At 39.9% G+C, this 19,288-nt stretch overlaps 1 protein-coding gene across 2 annotated transcripts in view; it reads left to right on the forward strand.

Moving 5' to 3' along the window:
• LAMA3 (laminin subunit alpha 3) overlaps nucleotides 1–19,288 on the forward strand; it is a 166,430-nt gene that overhangs the window by 88,126 nt on the left and 59,016 nt on the right. Inside the window, exons 18-29 of one of the 2 annotated variants that reach the window (XM_075270593.1) lie at nucleotides 288–340; nucleotides 531–636; nucleotides 2,144–2,243; nucleotides 2,721–2,877; nucleotides 6,885–7,017; nucleotides 8,790–8,932; nucleotides 12,665–12,762; nucleotides 13,292–13,445; nucleotides 15,461–15,618; nucleotides 16,598–16,706; nucleotides 17,970–18,067; nucleotides 18,505–18,676. In XM_075270593.1, coding sequence (XP_075126694.1) covers nucleotides 288–340; nucleotides 531–636; nucleotides 2,144–2,243; nucleotides 2,721–2,877; nucleotides 6,885–7,017; nucleotides 8,790–8,932; nucleotides 12,665–12,762; nucleotides 13,292–13,445; nucleotides 15,461–15,618; nucleotides 16,598–16,706; nucleotides 17,970–18,067; nucleotides 18,505–18,676 — 1,481 coding nt within the window. The remainder of the gene's footprint in view (nucleotides 1–287; nucleotides 341–530; nucleotides 637–2,143; nucleotides 2,244–2,720; nucleotides 2,878–6,884; nucleotides 7,018–8,789; nucleotides 8,933–12,664; nucleotides 12,763–13,291; nucleotides 13,446–15,460; nucleotides 15,619–16,597; nucleotides 16,707–17,969; nucleotides 18,068–18,504; nucleotides 18,677–19,288) is intronic. The other variant, XM_075270594.1, reaches the window with a different exon arrangement.

A 19,288-nucleotide genomic window follows, 5' to 3' on the forward strand; every position in this document is an offset into this window, starting at 1 on the left:
AGTTATAATATTGCCTTTCCAGGTGGAAAGAGTCATTTTATAGGATATCATGGACTGCAGTTAATACACAGAATATCTGGAAATGGACTCGCCATATATGTACATATGCGATATTGTGTATGCTCACAAATGGTTATACCTATGTATTCTGTTAGTTAGAATTATGAAAATAAATAGAAAAATATTGTATCCTGGAGTCATTATAACTTCAGGGACCTCTGTGATACATTGTACAGTACTATTTAGCCTGCAATAAATACTCTATTGTGAACTATTATTTTTTTCAGACTGTGAATGTGAAATAGAAGGAACAATAAGTGGAATAGGCGAATGTCATCAGGTAATCGTAACATGTTCTTAAAGGAGTTTTATGAGAAATAAACCATTGGCCTGTTCTCCATTAAGCAGCGCCACTCTTGTCTATGGGCTGAGTCTGGTATTGCAGCTCAGCTTCTTTACAGAAAACAAGTCTTGCTTCTCATGTGTTTAATATGTCAATAGATTTGTCCAGATGTCACTTTTCTTCTTAGACTGAAGGAGATTGCCATTGTAAACCAACCACCTGCGGCACGTCGTGTGGGACCTGCAAAGATGGTTATTTTTATCTAGATGGCAAGAACTATTTTGGATGTAAAGGTAAGTTGGCATTGTAAATTCAGTCTGTATTATAGTTTATAGAGTTTAAAGGTTTTCCAGATCTATATTATTGAGTACATATCTTAAGGGTAGACCATCATTATTGGATTGGTGAGGGTCTAACACTCCCACCTCATCTGCAGCGGCCTGTGACATCACATTTATTAAGTGACATGGCATTCTTTCTGCTAAGTGAGCTGCAATACCAAGCACAGCCACTATGCAGTGTTACATACACCAGTCTTGATGCCCTGCACCCCCCCCCCCCCCCCCCCCCCGAGTCCCTTGTTCCTAATTCATTAAGAGGCATACCACTTTTATAGGAAAAAGACTTATCTCCTGCCCTCCATGTGCCTGAAAGTCAAACCTTTGTCAGCTAGGTGCTGGAGTAGATTTTTGTATAATCTAGTTTTATAAATGGTTTCAAGTATAAAACAATAAGACACATCTGACCTTTTGACACAAAGGCCATCAAAAAGTCCTGTAAGCTCATCTTTCTCAACCATCAATTTTAGGGGAGAAAAATGGACATGCAATGGGCACTGGACAGACCCCATTATACTCAGTGGGTCCCTCAGGATCCGTTTGTCTCGGCCATTATATAGTTGCATAGTACATTTGTCGATCAAGTTCAACCGAGGGATGGGAATTATATGGACCATTTTTTCCATTGTTCTGCTCCTGAAATAGACCAGAAGAAGAGACTAACCCGGCACACATATGAACGTCACATAAAACATATGCATTACAGTAGTAACAAAATGCAACTAATGACAAAAACAACAGATCAAGTATATTAAGATGTATTCTCATACCGGTACAACCACTATCACATCTTGCCAAATCATAATACATAAGCAGTAAAGAGTAGGAGAATAATAAACTAACAAAGGGGGAGCATGGGAAGGTATAAGAGCCAGAGAAGATCTAAACTAGAATTTGCACCAATTCCTGGCTGATATTATAGTGAATTTGTCAGGCCAGGTCCCCACAGTCCATCCCGGCCCACCATAGTGCACTCTCTTAATAAGCATTATTATTAAGTTAGCTTATTTGTATCATATTCCGCAGCGCTTTACAGACATTGTCAGTCATGGTCCCATGTAGGGCTCACAAGCTACATTCCCTAGCAGTATGTCTTTGGACTGTGGGAGGAAATTGGAGCACCCGGAGGAAACCCACGTAAATATGGGGAGAACATACAAACTCCTCAAAGATGTTGTCCTTGGAAGGATTTGAACCCAGGACTCCAGTACTAACCACTGAGCCACCATGTTGCCCAAGTATACAAGTGCAATTTCTATGTCTCAGTCATATCATGGCAGGAATTTAGCAAACTACAGTGAAAAATAGAGAAAAGGTTGTTCTCAGCTTTCCTATCTGTGGATTCACTGCATGGGCATTACACAGATTATGATGTAGTGACTGGTGACAGGTATCTACATCTACTGCTGACATGGAGATTCTGAAATGTTTTCTTAACATTAGGCTCTGTATTTTGTGACAGGCTGTCAGTGCGATGTTGGAGGATCTGTCAGTCATCTTTGTGATGAGTCAACAGGAAAATGTATTTGTAGAAATAACATTGAAGGCCAACAATGTAACCAGTAAGTAACCATGTAACTAGTTTATTTATACTTGTCAAGCTAAACCAATAGATGATATTCTATAAAATCACAATGCAATACACGACAATAATAGCAATAATAGTGCAATAATTTAGTTTTTGTTTTTTTACACCATGGCGTGTCTATGGGAGAATTGGCATGTACATATAGACTGCAATGTAGATGCCATCATTTTATTTTATCTGACAGATTTCATGTGAAAACCTGAAATCTGAGGCATGCAGAGGTACAGTAGAAACGCCATAGTCCTATACAGGTGTCCTATTATAGCTCTATCCAAATAGGAGCTGTAATACAGTCGTGTGCATGAGTTATTAGGAGATGCCTGTACTTGGGATCAGATCGGTATTAATAACTTTTTTTTTTAATGTATGTACACTTTGTTGAGCCATTTTAAACATAATTATATTTTACTGGGTGATCCCTTTAACCATTCACTAATCTATCTTCCCCCAGACCTAAACCACAATACTACGTTCCCGACCTCCATCAAATGAAATTTGAAATTGAGGATGGCACAACAGCTAGCGGTCGGCCTGTTCGCTTTGGATATAATTCTCAAGAGTTTCCAGGATTTAGCTGGTGCGGATATGCACAGATGTCTTCAATACAAGTAAGAGAGCTACGTCTCTAAGACAATATTCACATGTCGGTGCCAAAGAGAAAACGTCAGTATGGATGAAGCTATCAATTTTTCAGAGCCGATGTGCATCCATGGGGCACCCTTTTCATGGAGCCCTCATGGACTTGAGTCTATGAGGGATCTATTAAAAACTGACGGAAATATAGTACAAATGTAGGGTAATCTAAGCCTCTGTCCACACTTTACTGTATAAGGGATTATGATGAAGTCTTAATAGGGCAATAGTCTACAACAATTTTTATAGCCTGCTGTTGTCCATATCTACAGTACCTTTACAGCTGTATTAAAATATGCAAACATAAAAAAGTCACACTAAGCAAGTTTTACAGCCACTGGCACCACAGAGGCTACAAACCCACATTATAAAATGTGTCTAACAATTTATGTATTATATTTCATGTACTTACATGTTGTAACTCTGTCCTATGTTAGTCTGGGCTCCCTTTAATTGATATAATTTGTTTCATATGGTATCTTTCTCACGTACTAGAGAAGCAGGTTGGATCTGCTCAGGATATATTTGGTGTATCTTGTCTTATCTAGAAGCTTATAAATCCTACAAAGTAATGGAATGAGAGACACGACTGTAAATGGTAAAAAGTCAAATTAGCATTGCTAATACGATGATACACTGCCGTTACAAAGATTGCTATATGAAGGTGTACCTAAAATAGGACACGTGAGCAAATACTGTGTAATAACACTTCCCATCTCAAATCATTAGTATCAATAAACGTCATCAAAAGTTACCAAAAATAAGTCTTCGAGTACAGTAGAAAGTGTTCAAAAATGTACTCGTAACAATGTTAGAGAAAGCTCCTGTATGTAGTTTTTGCTGCATATGCTTCTTAGGGCTCATTGACACAGAGTCTTTTGGCAGCGGATTTTGACACGAAATCCGCCTCAAAATCCGCTGCAAAAAAGGGCTTCCATTGACATGCCCCGTCTTACTGTGGATTCTACAATTGACTCAGCCGCGGCATCTTCAGTGCAAGACTCCCATTCATTCAGGCCTAATCCGGAGCGGAATGCCGTGACGGGATATCGGTGCACTTTATTGGCATACTGTGCGGCTAGCCGCGAGTTCACAAGTGTTTTATGATCATGCTGTATATTAAGCAATGGATATATCAGAAGAATGTACTTTGTAAACGTGTCCTATATCAAGCATTATATCTTCATTCAGGCTGTATGAGGTTTATTCACTATATGAAGTACATTAACCTAAAGATATTCACATTCTGTATATTTGTGCAGTATGGATGGTGTAATTAATATATGTTGTTTTTCTGTACTATACAGTTTTGTCACTGTGCTGGTTTATAGGGTTAACAACAGTTTAGGAAATAAGCCCTGAAACTATTGAAAATTAGAGAGATGGAGCATGCAGAGAGGAAAACTGTTATAAAATGCAGAACAAGTCATTTAATAGCCAGAAATACGTTTATTGCCCTTATACATACACTGTACTTTTCATTCATGCAGTTTGTTGAAGGGTTAGGCATGCTTTAAGAAACAATTGTGATTTGGCTTCAAGCCATTATGATCATAAATACACCATGAATAAAAAAAAGGTTAAAAATAGCTAATTCTTGTTTTCATAAAACTGTGAGTGATCTCGTATTCATTCATTCATGAAATCTTATTGTTCTGCTCATTACGTGTGAATATAAGTCAGCATATAGAATAGTATTGCTACTTCGTGATCTCTTACGGGATTGTTTTGTGTCCACTTCTAACTGTATACAGTATCGTATCCCATATCCCCTATAGTAAGTCTGTATACAGTATAGTATCCCATATCCCCTATAGTAAGTCTGTATACAGTATAGTATCCCATATCCCCTATAGTAAGTCTGTATACAGTATAGTATCCCATATTCCCTATAGTAAGTCTGTATACAGTATAGTATCCCATATTTCCTATAGTAAGTCTGTATACAGTATAGTATCCCATATTCCCTATAGTAAGTCTGTATACAGTATAGTATCCCATATTTCCTATAGTAAGTCTGTATACAGTATAGTATCCCATATCCCCTATAGTAAGTCTGTATACAGTATAGTATCCCATATCCCCTGTAATAAGTCTGTATACAGTATAGTAACCCATATCCCCTATAGTAAGTCTGTATACATTATAGTATCCCATATTCTCTATAGTAAGTCTGTATACAGTATAGTATCCCATATTTCCTATAGTAAGTCTGTATACAGTATAGTATCCCATATCCCCTATAGTAAGTCTGTATACAGTATAGTATCCCATATCCCCTATAGTAAGTCTGTATACAGTATAGTATCCCATATTCCCTATAGTAAGTCTGTATACAGTATAGTATCCCATATTCCCTATAGTAAGTCTGTATACAGTATAGTATCCCATATTTCCTATAGTAAGTCTGTATACAGTATAGTATCCCATATCCCCTATAGTAAGTCTGTATACAGTATAGTATCCCATATCCCCTATATTAAGTCTGTATACAGTATAGTATCCCATATCCCCTATAGTAAGTCTGTATACAGTATAGTATCCCATATCCCCTATAGTAAGTCTGTATACAGTATAGTATCCCATATCCCCTATAGTAAGTCTGTATACAGTATAGTATCCCATATCCCCTATAGTAAGTCTGTATACAGTGTAGTATCCCATATCCCCTATACACAATAAGGTAAGCAGTCCTGCAGACTCCAGTTGTTTTGTCTCTGTTCATGCTGCTCGTTGCGAGCCACTGAAAGGATTAGGTAATCACATATGTCTCTTGTTGTACTTTGTCTCCTTCCAGCCAGGCCTGGCTAAGCATGTCTGCACCTTCTTTCATCTTCTTACTATGCTCTGCTCACTTTCCTAAATGCCTGTACAAGAAATGACTCAGTTACTCTGCGATTTCTTCTTCTGTGGCTTCTGTTATCTACCAGAGGAGTTGTAAGTTTTGAGACTAAAGCTATGTTTAATAATATGAATAGTATAATAGTACAAATACTTGTTATGGTCCCTTTTGTATCTTGAACATCTCAGAGAAGACTTGGCCTCATTGCACTTTGCCAGTCATAGTCCACGATTCATTTTTCCATCAAAAGTGTCAAATTCCATAAGATGGTTCTACAGCAAATTCCTCTTTCCACCAAGGAGATCTTATTTACATATTCCTTATTCTTAGCAGGGCATGTATTGTCTAATAAGTCCCTGTATGCCTCATAGCGGCATTTCCTTAATGAAACTTAGTACCCCTTCTGACCAGCACAATCGTATCTACAACGTCTCAGATCCTGTGAGGGAGACACTTGCGTGTTAGGGGTTCCAGCTTAGTCTGACAGCAGATGTTTGAGTGATGGTCTGGACGGGCACAATTGGAATTTTTTTCTCTAGGCATTACCATTCCTAAGCAATTGGTGCTGTTAGTTTCAGCACCCAATATGTTCATTGAGCTTTCTATTGTCAGGTGGGTGCACTCTGGTGCTCTAAGTCTGGGACCACCCATGCTGTAGACCTCTTCTTCTTCCTATTACCATGTGACAGACACATTAAAGATGCCCATGTACCTTCAATAGCTATGGAGAAACAATTGCTATGCCTACAGCTTTACCTATTAAACCCCCCCCATTCAAATACATGGTTGGCATCTTCTCACTTATGTGCAAATAGATTTAGCAGTTGTCAAGTGAATTAGTGCCGACTCTTTTTATAGCTCATTCCCTGATACCCTATCCTTATCAGACTGCTTGGTTATTTGGAGGGGCTGCAGGTGTCCAGCAAGCACCACAGGTTCATTATTGTTTACATGTGTCCAGAAACTGGTTTGTAGTTCTGAATTGCGTACTCTATATAGTGTGCGTGCGTGTGTGTGTGTGTGCATATATATATATATATATATATATATATATATATATATATATATATATATATATATATATATAATGCATGCATGCATTATATGTAATTTACATTCCCATTTTTTATATTCCAACAGAATGAAGTAAGGGTACCGGTTAACGTTGGCAAATCCAATCTCAACTTGTTTCGTATTATATTAAGATATGTTAATCCAGAAGTAAATGCAATAACTGGACGAATTACAGCCCATAGATCTCGCTCAAGCAAAGGTGAGGCCTCAGTTTCATCTAATAAAATAAGTGTGTATAATACTGGCGTATACTGCGGGTTTACAGTATAATGCTGCCAATGAAATACTTAGCCTTGGCAGACTTAAGGCATTGGCCATAAAAGTTGGCATTGCCTCCCAAGGTTGTTGGATATTTTTGATCCATGCAAAAGCTAGAAAAAGGACACATATTTCAAGCCTTGATCGTAATTTCTTATATATATATTACTCTTGGTCACCTGTATAAATATATTTCTATGGGCAAATCCCAGTTAAAGTATGTACTTTGATACAAAGCACAAAATACAATGAAAGATATAGGTGGAGTTACTGCGCCCAGAACAGTGCATTTGGGTAAATGACATAGTTACAAGGAAACAGTTGAGAATTATTATGGATAATGATGCCAAAGAGAAACAGCTTCCACAATTATGGAGGCACAGGTCTTACTCAGAGATTCATTGTGAATGTGGGGTGACAGGGATTCCAGCAGACTTTATAGGTATAGATGCCAGTCTCTCCACTATCTCTAACTAGGTTAGCCCTGTCTGTCCTGTGGCACAGCAGGGTCTGCACTCTATGTGTTGTATATGTCCCAAATTCCTACACAAAATGGCACCAAAAACTCCAGGCTTCTTCTGACAGTTGAAGGCATACTACTTGTTCACTGGCAGGCTGGGGCTACAGCCTGCACTGTGAACAAGCAGACACCGGGGATCCCTGGGCGGCCACTGGTCTCCTGCACTCACGCTCCGCCGACCCTGCCCACATGCCCGGCCCCGCCCACAGACATGCCCCGAGCCCGCCCACCCTGCCCACAAGAAGTGGGTAGTAGATCTTTTGCCTTGGTCAGTTTATAAAGTAGCTCACATGCTGAAAAAGTGTGAGCACCCCTGATCTTGGGGGACTGAATGGGACCTATCTACTCTATATGGACACTAGGTGAAGACTTCTTGTCATGAAAAACAAACAAAGAATCCAGCTCCACTCCTTGTGTCCCTTATTTTAAAACATAGCTTTTATTTTTTCTTCACATAAAAAATCCAGATTATGTCACAGGCATGATGAATCGTAATAAATTCCCATAGTTCAGGAAAAAAGAAGATAAGCCAGCTAACGCGTTTCAAGGACCTTGGTCACCTTAGTCATAGCTTGAAGACTTCTTGTCTCCTCTGTCTCTCTAGAACGTTGCTGTCTGGACAATACCATCAGCGCTTATCTCCCAATCCCAGATGGACCAGCTCATTTAAGGGACAGCACATAGTTACATATACGAAGCTATATACAAAGTAGGATTACAGTGGCACAGACATAGCAAATACAATACAAACAAGTATATATATCACTGGGATGTTGCAGTAGCAACCAACCAACAAAGCATTCCATTTTTAGAGAATTTATGAAAAGAAAAAAAATAGCTGGTTGCTGTCAGAACCTTCTTTACTGATAGATCCTGCACAGTCATACTATAGTTCTGTATACACTTAGAGCAGTCACTGCAGCTTTAGTGCACCTTCTCATATGGAATACAACAGAAAAAAAATAACAGAAAGTTTCATGGGATATCCTATTGTAAAGTGTAACAATATAGATTTATAATATAATATTTATGCACTGATTTATTATTAATATATTGTATATACTGTAGACAAAGTAACAATAGCAGTATAAGCCAAGTTATGAGGTTGTTCTGTTTATCCTAATAGTCTATAAAATAATTTTTTTTTCTCGTAAATCTCAAATTGTGAGAGAGTGTCTGTCTGTAATCTATAGGTTCATTAGACGTCAAAGACATTGTGTTCCCTCCGAGCACGGAGCCAGCATTCCTAACCGTGCCAGGAAAAAGCTTTGCAGAGCCATTCTCTTTGGTGCCTGGAAACTGGATCATTACAATTTCTGTAGAAGGAGTGCTATTGGTAAGATTGTTGCTCTCACGCCACACACATTGCTATACTATAGAATTTACAGCTCTGCTGAACTACAAGTCCTAGCACAACTAGGTGAATCATATGGCATAGGCAGTTCTATAGAGATTGTGTGTAATTTGTGGTGTTATATAACTGTAGTATAGACATGTCGCCAAATTGTTTCACTGCATGATTTGTGGATGATGCAATAGCTTCACACTTATATCATTATTTCACTTTATGTCCAATATTTTATGTTGATTCCTTTAATTTTTTATATAAGGCCACACAGAGCGAGACAGCTAAAAAACACTGCAGAAAAAATGCAGCGTGAAAAACTGCAGAAAAGCCAATCCTAAAAACTCCTGTATTTTTCACTGTGTTTTTCATTTTTATATTGTAAATCTATGAGGAGAATGCTGCATATTTACAGGTAAAATTAACATGCTGCATTTTTTTTTAAATGTATATTCCCTTGGGAATACTTTGTTTCTGCAGTAGGTTTCTCATTCACTTTGCTAAAATGTGGTGTTTATTTTTCTGCTGCGTTTCCTCAAAAGTTTTGCAGTGGTAGTAACTTATGATTGTTGTCACAGAGCGCCACATCTACTCTATAGACATAGAATGAAATTATCTTTTCCACCACTAGGGGGAGCTTATTGTATAATATTTATATACTAGATCAGAGGTCAGCAATAGAGATGAGCGAACAGTGTTCTATCGAACACATGTTCGATCGGATATCAGGGTGTTCGCCATGTTCGAATCGAATCGAACACCGCGTGGTAAAGTGCGCCAAAATTCGATTCCCCTCCCACCTTCCCTGGCGCCTTTTTTGCACCAATAACAGCGCAGGGGAGGTGGGACAGGAACTACGACACCGGGGGCATTGAAAAAAATTGGAAAAAGTCATTGGCTGCCGAAATCAGGTGACCTCCATTTTAGACGAATAGTGGATTTCAAATCCGGGTCATATGAGAATGTGAACTTTGTGACTATGAGACAGGGATAGCTGTACAGGCAGGGATAGCTAGGGATAACCTTTATTTAGGGGGGAATGTTATTAAAAATAACTTTTTGGGGCTCTATCGTGTGTGTAATTGTGATTTTTGTGAGATAAACTTTTTCCCATAGGGATGCATTGGCCAGCGCTGATTGGCCAGAGTACGGAACTCGACCAATCAGCGCTGGCTCTGCTGGAGGAGGCGGAGTCTAAGAGCGCTCCACACCAGTCTCCATTCAGGTCCGACCTTAGACTCCGCCTCCTCCATCAGAGCCAGCGCTGATTGGCCGAATTCCGTACTCTGGCCAATCAGCACTGGCTAATGCATTGTATTGGCGTGATGAAGCAGTGCTGAATGTGTGTGCTTAGCACACACATTCAGCTCTACTTCATCGGGCTAATAGAATGCATTGGCCAATCAGCGCTGGCCAATGCATTCTATTAGCTTGATGAAGCAGAGTGTGCACAAGGGTTCAAGCGCACCCTCGGCTCTGATGTAGCAGAGCCGAGGGTGCGCTTGAACCCTTGTGCAGCCTCGGCTCTGCTACATCAGAGCCGAGGGTGCGCTTGAACCCTTGTGCACACTCTGCTTCATCAAGCTAATAGAATGCATTGGCCAGCGCTGATTGGCCAATGCATTCTATTAGCCCGATGAAGTAGAGCTGAATGTGTGTGCTAAGCACACACATTCAGCTCTACTTCATCGGGCTAATAGAATGCATTGGCCAGCGCTGATTGGCCAGAGTACGGAACTCGACCAATCAGCGCTGGCTCTGCTGGAGGAGGCGGAGTCTAAGATCGCTCCACACCAGTCTCCATTCAGGTCCGACCTTAGACTCCGCCTCCTCCAGCAGAGCCAGCGCTGATTGGCCGAAGGCTGGCCAATGCATTCCTATACGAATGCAGAGACTTAGCAGTGCTGAGTCAGTTTTGCTCAACTACACATCTGATGCACACTCGGCACTGCTACATCAGATGTAGCAATCTGATGTAGCAGAGCCGAGGGTGCACTAGAACCCCTGTGCAAACTCAGTTCACGCTAATAGAATGCATTGGCCAGCGCTGATTGGCCAATGCATTCTATTAGCCCGATGAAGTAGAGCTGAATGTGTGTGCTAAGCACACACATTCAGCACTGCTTCATCACGACAATACAATGCATTAGCCAGTGCTGATTGGCCAGAGTACGGAATTCGGCCAATCAGCGCTGGCTCTGCTGGAGGAGGCGGAGTCTAAGGTCGGACCTGAATGGAGACTGGTGTGGAGCGATCTTAGACTCCGCCTCCTCCAGCAGAGCCAGCGCTGATTGGTCGAGTTCCGTACTCTGGCCAATCAGCGCTGGCCAATGCATTTCTATGGGGAAAAGTTAGCTTGCGAAAATCACAAACTGACAGGGATTTCCATGAAATAAAGTGACTTTTATGCCCCCAGACATGCTTCCCCTGCTGTCCCAGTGTCATTCCAGGGTGTTGGTATCATTTCCTGGGGTGTCATAGTGGACTTGGTGACCCTCCAGACACGAATTTGGGTTTCCCCCTTAACGAGTTTATGTTCCCCATAGACTATAATGGGGTTCGAAACCCATTCGAACACTCGAACAGTGAGCGGCTGTTCGAATCGAATTTCGAACCTCGAACATTTTAGTGTTCGCTCATCTCTAGTCAGCAACCTTCAGTACTCCAGCTGTTGTAAAACCGTGTTGGAGCTAAGACTTTGGAGTTGGTAGGCCAGACCAGTGACTTCACCTCCTCCGGTTTACCCCAGTCCGCCTCCGACTTTGACACCTGCTCTGAATTCATTTAGTTCATAAAAGTTTGACAGCCATGGTCAGTCAGAAGCCGTAAAGATCCTCTATTATAAACCCGTGAAAGTAAATACTCTACAAACTATCCATCTAATTAATTATACCACAATAATAATTGTATAATCTAATGAAATTATTGTAATTAAAATTAATTACAAATAATTAAGCATTTTATTTTGAGGTCGGGGTCAGAGTCAGTCACTTTTTCCTGACTCCGACTCCATGACCTTCACTCCACAGTCCTGCTTGGAACTCCCATAGAACTAAGTGGAGCATGCTGGGAGTTGTAGTTTCTCAAACCCTACAGTGATGGAGGTTGCTGACTGCTGCACTAGGTTAGAATGAACATTGAACAATGAACATTATGGGTGGAAATTATAGCATAAGCCATAATTGTATTGGAAACAGGTTACACATTTTGGTGCACCTGTGCATGATATAGTTCACTAGCTCATGTGTAGATCAGTGTTATTCAGTGTAGAACGCTGATTTACAATTTTGGTCATTCACTCCTCCATCAGCAGTAATGTTGAGAAACAAGTTATTGTAGAACAGGGGAGTTGGCTGTGCTAGACAAAGGGATGGCGCTGCTCAGCAGGTGATAGTGGTGCTGATGGACTTCTAGCATGTTTGTAAAGCTTAGGGTAATACAGCCAACCAACTCCTTTTTATTATGAAAGCAGTAAAAATAAATCTCCATACATTTATTTTTGTTAATTTTGGCATTTTTACCCATCCTGCTTAGTCTTCTGCAATATTTCCCAATACAATGTACAGTGTACAATGATCTACCTAATATGTGAGAAGTAATAATAGGACTTACCAAGCAACGCATATTGGTATTCAGAATGCTTTTGGATTTTTATATAGATATTTTGTTAATTCACAATTAAAGGCATGTACGAATTATGTGTGTAAACAATTTTCCTTTAAGGATTATCTTGTGCTGCTGCCCAGCGATTACTATGAAGCCTCCATTCTACAGTTCCGGGTTACACAGCCATGTGACTATAGCGGACCCGTTGGGGCAAAGTAAGTTTAGTGTTGTAGTCTTCTTCATAACCTTATTACTATAAAAATGCTTCTGACGTGATCAAAATTCTTTCCGTCATTATTATTAAGATTTTTCTTTAAAATTGTTCAATGCCCAAAACATTCCAGTATGTAGATAACCATTTCAGATCAGTTAAAGTGCAGCTTCTAGATCCTCATGGGCGGTACCTTTGTGGAGCCGTTCTTTTTAAAAGTCTCCAGAATTTAACAGGATGAAATTATTATTATTGTCTGACATGTTCTGAATACAGCAGAGATGTAAAGCAGTTTCCAGTCACTCTCTGAGTGCTGCGTCTACTTCAGAGGCCACGTGAGATCACTTGGCCTGATCACAGTTCAGTCACATTCAATTGAAGGGACTGAGCTGCTATGTCAAGATATGGGATAGATTCTTACTTCATCCCTAACAATACTATGTACATAGACCCATACATGTTGAAGGTAGCTGTAGTTTTACTGAGTTATTTTTAATGTATTATTATTTCACACTTTTCACTTTTTTGTTTAGCTGCTTAGTTTTTCAGCATTTGCCTCTGGAGAAGTTTACCTGCCTACATGGTACTGAAATGGAGTATTTCGAACAGGATGGAGAAAATCGTCCAATAATTGTTCGACAGCCAAGTTATGGACATCCTCTAATGGCAGCCATTTCTGGAAGACAGGTACAAAGGGCTTGTTTTATTTTTTTCGCTTCTCGAATATAGTAGGATTCTCTATAAAGGTTTTACTTGTAGCATATGTTGAAAACAGATTTCCAGGGTTCCATTTTAGGTAAGGTTCACACTTCCCGTTCAAGCCTTGCTTTCTTTTTATATGTTGAGAAAAGTTACCCTGCCCATTACTAGCCAGACATATGCCCAAAGAGTGTGCCATTATGGTATACTGTGGACCAGTATACATCTGTATAACTTTATCTCAACTATATTATTAAGTATAGCAGACTATAGATTCCTGCCAAACATAATGCCCGCCTAATTCAATGTGGGGAAATTTAACATAAGGCAAAGATTTACTAAACTGCATTAAAATCCTGAATTCAAATTTCATCAAAAAATTGGCATACATGCCTAGCACCACATTTGTTATGTGTTCTAGAGATATTTTGCACCTAACATGATAGAGAGTGTAGTTTGGAAGGAAAGAAATATAGTTTTACAAGAAAGGGGCATGTCTTACAATGTCAATGCCAATGTGCAACAAATTATTGCTGAAAATAAGCCATTCCGTAGGTAGTGTAAGAGTTAAACAGATGTGACTATAGAACTACCAGATATATCAGGAAGCACTTTGATAAATTTAGTGCATCTTCTAATATGTGATATCTGTAAATATTAGAAAGAATGAGTAAATCCGCTACAATGTCTTTTGTAGATTACGTCCTCTTTAGGGACACGGGGGAATCTTGCTAGGCAGGATGTTCGGAGAGATCATGCAGTGGCTATTCCAGACACTCTGGCAAAGGCCTTGCATGCATTTCAGGAATCTTTTATTAGGTGTAAATTCTCCTACAAACTCACCTATACTAGGAAAAGTCCAAAACTGCTAAAAAAAAACTGACTTAGAAACGGACTTGGCAATATTATTGGATATTATGTTTTGGCAAAAAGTACTAGGCAGGAGCTGCCAAAGCGTACAGCATTATGTGATGTATCAAATGATCACAAATGTACATTATGAACACATTGTACCCATTATATGTACTACTAGTCACAGACTGGAAGTAATCAGCACAGCTTTGATGCCAGTGTGGAATGCCATAGCAAAAGCTGAGAAGTGGGTAACAAAATAATGAAAGCAGAAGTGGATATGAGATCCAAGGCTATGCACCCCCGATGCTTAGGACATGTTTGTACTCTGGTTGTCAGCAAAAATAGGGTTCCAATCATAGCTATCAACTCCATTACGTAGCAGCTCCATTCTCTCAGGATGATAACACACATAAACACCTCCTGGTGGCTACTCTCATGTACAGCACCATCCAAGAGAGAGGTATAGTGAGGAGCTGTACTGTACACAGGAGCAGGGGCCAGATAGTACTACCGTAGTAGTGCACTGTGTGGCTGAAATCAGTAGGAGGGAGCATCGAGTGGTTGGCACAGTTATGGGGAACATGTGGGGTTGTAAGACATTTTAGTGTAGTTAAAGGATTAAGAAAAGGATCTAAGGAAAATTGTTGTTCTGCTATGCATAGTGTCTACGATAGTTGGTATGCTTTCTGTGGTATCCAGTAAATCGGTATGTTAGATGCCACCTCCTAAAAACGCCGCTCAAGGCTTATGGCAGTGTATCAGCTTTACTCAATATACTCCTTTAAAGGGGTTGTGCCACCAGAGAATAAAGGATTGCAGGGGTCTGACTGCTGGGAATACTCACGATCAGGAGAACAGGGGGCCAGAAGAAATAAAACTGTGAATGGCGTGCAAGCCTACATTATATGTAAGGTAGACTTGTACGTTATTCTCACTCTACAGTTGTACACATTTGAGCAATCGACCAAACATACACAACTGCTACATCTGCCAGCACAGTGATATACATCTACTGTCTGATACAAGTGTTAAACAGATACATACAGTGCATATATCTGATGTCTGCTGTTTAAGAGGCTCTTTGTGTGTGAAATGAGATTATTATTACATGCTATTCTCTAATGAATCTACCATGTTTATCTTTGCAGGTGGAGTTACATTTTAGCATTAAAGTCCCTCAGGCTGGCGTTTATGTTCTTATTTTTGAGTATGTCAATGAAGACCCTCAGCAATATATTCTGAATGTGATGATAAGAAATGACCCCAGTACTTTGGGCAGAGTAAACATCTATAGCTGTAAATACAGGTACAGGAACAGCTTTCTTCTATTTAGTGGAATGCATTTTCATGAGCAGAACATTTATTGGTTTAGTTTCCCTGTACATACTCTCATGGCTCCTGTTTTTCTGGAGGTGTATGCCAGCTTCTTCATGACTAGGGCAGAGAAGTAAATACAGTTTTCATGGCTTTCCTAGCTGTAATATTTAATAAGGCTCCAAGGTAAAGCTTCACTTTATTTAAGGACTCATGTAGATGACCGAATCATGTGCACAGAGACTGTATATGAGTGCATCGAGGGTATATAGATCCTTACAGTGTGACTGTAAGGGCGGAAGGAAAGAGACATGGTTTTGTTGGGAAAGGGACATGCCTAGAGACATCCTTACATCTAGAGGAGAATACCTCCAATTGCACAGTCACATTTGTACAAAAACCCAACATAAAGAAACCACTATATGAAAATGGAGACACGCAAATGTACAGAAGCTCTATGCAACTTCATGGCAGACCAACTATAGCACCTCAAAAAAAGCTTTAATACGCCCATGTGCACGACTCCCTACATCAGCATGCTGGTATGTAGCAGCCCATCTGCGATCAAACACTGGATGGAAAATAATTTCAGTTCCATTACTCCTCCACTGATATCCTCCATCTTCTTTCTTCCTCCTCATTTACTTATATGGATGCCTCACCCACAGTAACTCTTCTGTTACGTACTAAAACTGAAATTGTCTAAAATTGTTTACAACTGACCTTGTTTGAGAAGATGGTGGGCCTAGGCGAAGAAAGCCCCTACTGACTTATGTAACTTCATACAAACCTGTAATAAGAGCTAGTCTACCTAGAAAGATGTCTATGATTCTGTAGATATTAGAAAAGGACCTGCCCTAGTCATTCATTATCTAGCTCTGAGTACTGTAAATATTTCCATACATATAAGGTATATGGGTATACAAATACTTGTTGAAGTAAATGCTAATCTAATATGTTGTATACCTCAGCTTCCTGTGCCGCAGTATTGTGGTGGACAACATGAATCGCATTGCAAAGTTTAAGTTGCTTTCTGATGCTGAAATACATGTGGCGGCGTCATCGGTCAGCTTCTTACTGGTGAGTTCTATTATTTTCACATGTTCAATGTTATCAATATATAATGTCTAAAGGTTGTGCTACCAAGTATTAGGCTGAGGGTGCCAATACTTTTGTCCGGCCCATTTTTGGAGTTTTGTGTAAAATGATCAATGATTTGACTTTTTTTCATTCTCTTTTGTGTTTTTTCATTGCAAGCAAAATAAATGAAGATATTAATACCAAAGAGTTTGTGCTTGCAATCATTTTCTGGAAGAAAATGAGTATTATCTGACAGATTTGCAGGGGTGCCAATACTTTTGGCCAACACTGTAGCTGAGGGTAGCTAGTTATGCTACATTGCAGTGGCTGCAGACAGCTCACTGGTGGGGGTGTCAGGAGTCCTCCAATTGAATTAAAAGGGTTTTCCAGGCTTTTGATGGTCTATACTTAGAATAGGTCATTGATTAAACATCGTAAATGGTCTAACTCATGGGTCCCCAGCCAATTAGCTGCAGCCTCCTCAGTACTTACCAAGTACACTGTCTACCAATAAGTATTTGGACACCCATGCAAATGAAGATATCTGCAGTCATGATGTACGTCACGCCTTCCGCTATTAAATAGGAAACAGCATGCCATGAGATGCAGAGTTTTCCGAATTCGAGAAAGGGGTAATTGTGGGGTACCACAGAAATGGTCGATCCTTAAGGGACATAGCAAGTGAACTGAATTACCCAAAATCGACAGTGCCCTATATAATTACGAAGTGGAAGGTGAACGGTGATTTTCGGAAGGTGCCCTGAGTCAGCAGACCCCCAAAACTGGGAGATAGAGAACGACGAGTGCTGGCCAGAGAAACCGTACCCAACCGATGGCTCACATACACCAGGAGTTTACAGGTATCCGGGAGTATTGTGTCGATCAATACCATCCATAAGGAAGCGTCTGCTGGGTTCTACGAACTATTGGATATGAGTAAATGTTGTTTCTCTATTCTACCACAGGTGTCCAAATACTTTTATTGGTAGATAGTGTACCATGGCGCTTGATATTAACTTGAAAGGGACTGATGCTGGTACTTGGGGAGCACCAATGTCACTACTGCCACAGCAGTCCCTGGTGTTGAACCCCCACAGAATAAGTCATCAATTAAAAAGTCCTGGAAAGCCTTTAAAAAGTTGAATTGTAATCTGGGTTTCCCCTTATAATTAAATGTGTTTCACGGGATAGACTTAGATTCTTGTTTATTTCTACCAGAAAATAAGTTAGTCTATATCATTGGACTATAATCTTCTATTCCAGCACACTGTATACATTGTCCCAGCTGAGCAGTTCTCTACTGAGTATGCAGAGCCAAAAGTGCACTGTATAGCCGCTTATGGACGAACCCCAGGTCAAAGGTAAAGGATTATCCTCAATGTTATGGAAGGGCAGAATTAATGTTGATAATAACTATATACTAAATTAGGCAAGAATAACTTGTATATCATTTTCTGTAAAGACTTATCAGGCCTTCTTTGTATAAGTCCAGATAAACTCCTTGAGATAGATTTAAGACTCAAGCACACAACCAGATCACTGCTTGATACGTTCTCAGTGTACAGAACTGTAACACAGCACCCATAGGTTCTAGTCATTTGGCGTTGCCTTAAGAATGACATTCTTGCGACAATTTTGCAGATACATATATCCTTTTTTGTTGGAACAATGTTGCAAAGCCTCTTCCTTCATAGAGTACATGTTTAATTCTACCCTTCTAACTACTCTCTTTATAGTAGATTGTGCGAAAAGAACAACTGTCATTGAAGATATAACTTCTATTGTTCTTGTTTTGAAGTCCTTCCTGTATCCAGTCACCAGTCTATGAAAATCCACCTCTCTCTATATTGTTGGACCCTGTCAAGGATGCTAGAGATTCGAGTGGGCAGAAGACGACAGAACAAGAACCTGTCCATGGAGCAGGCCTTCCTTGGCACCAGGGCAATAGAGTATTGCTGACATCACAACAGGTATTTTGTTTGTATATACAGTTGCAATAAATAGGTGAACCCTATGGAACTCCCTGTATTTCTACACTCATTACTAATAAAATGCGGTCTGATTGTTATTTAAGACACAGCTATAGACAAACATGAACTAAGTAAACAGATATACTGTCAGCATCTTAAAGGGAGTCACCAGAAACCAGCATATCAGCCTAGCCGCACAGATAGATAGGTTAGGGTCACCTGAACCAAGTGCTGTTTTCTTCCCAAAAGGTGTCTCCAGGTGAATTGGTGCCTCCATTGCGGAGATATATCCTCTTTGTCAGTATGCAAATAAGCTCTTTGGAGCAACAAGGGGCACTAGGTTCACGCTACCATCAGGCTGTCCATCATTTTGGTTTGTCAGGGGACAAGAACAATGAACACAAAGACCACTAAAATAGTGGATACATACGGAGCTTGATAAACCCCATTTATTATGATGGGGTTCGTAAGGTTTCGGTTCTTTTTAAACTGAAACCACAGTACCAGTTGGTCAAAATGTTACTGTATTGATCTTGTGTATTTTGTGTTTTGTATGTAAACCCATCTTTAAATGTAAAGTACTATTGGGATCAATGGTGCTATAAAATCATA

This window comes from Leptodactylus fuscus, chromosome 4, assembly GCF_031893055.1.
Source record: "Leptodactylus fuscus isolate aLepFus1 chromosome 4, aLepFus1.hap2, whole genome shotgun sequence".
Lineage (NCBI taxonomy): Eukaryota > Metazoa > Chordata > Amphibia > Anura > Leptodactylidae > Leptodactylus > Leptodactylus fuscus.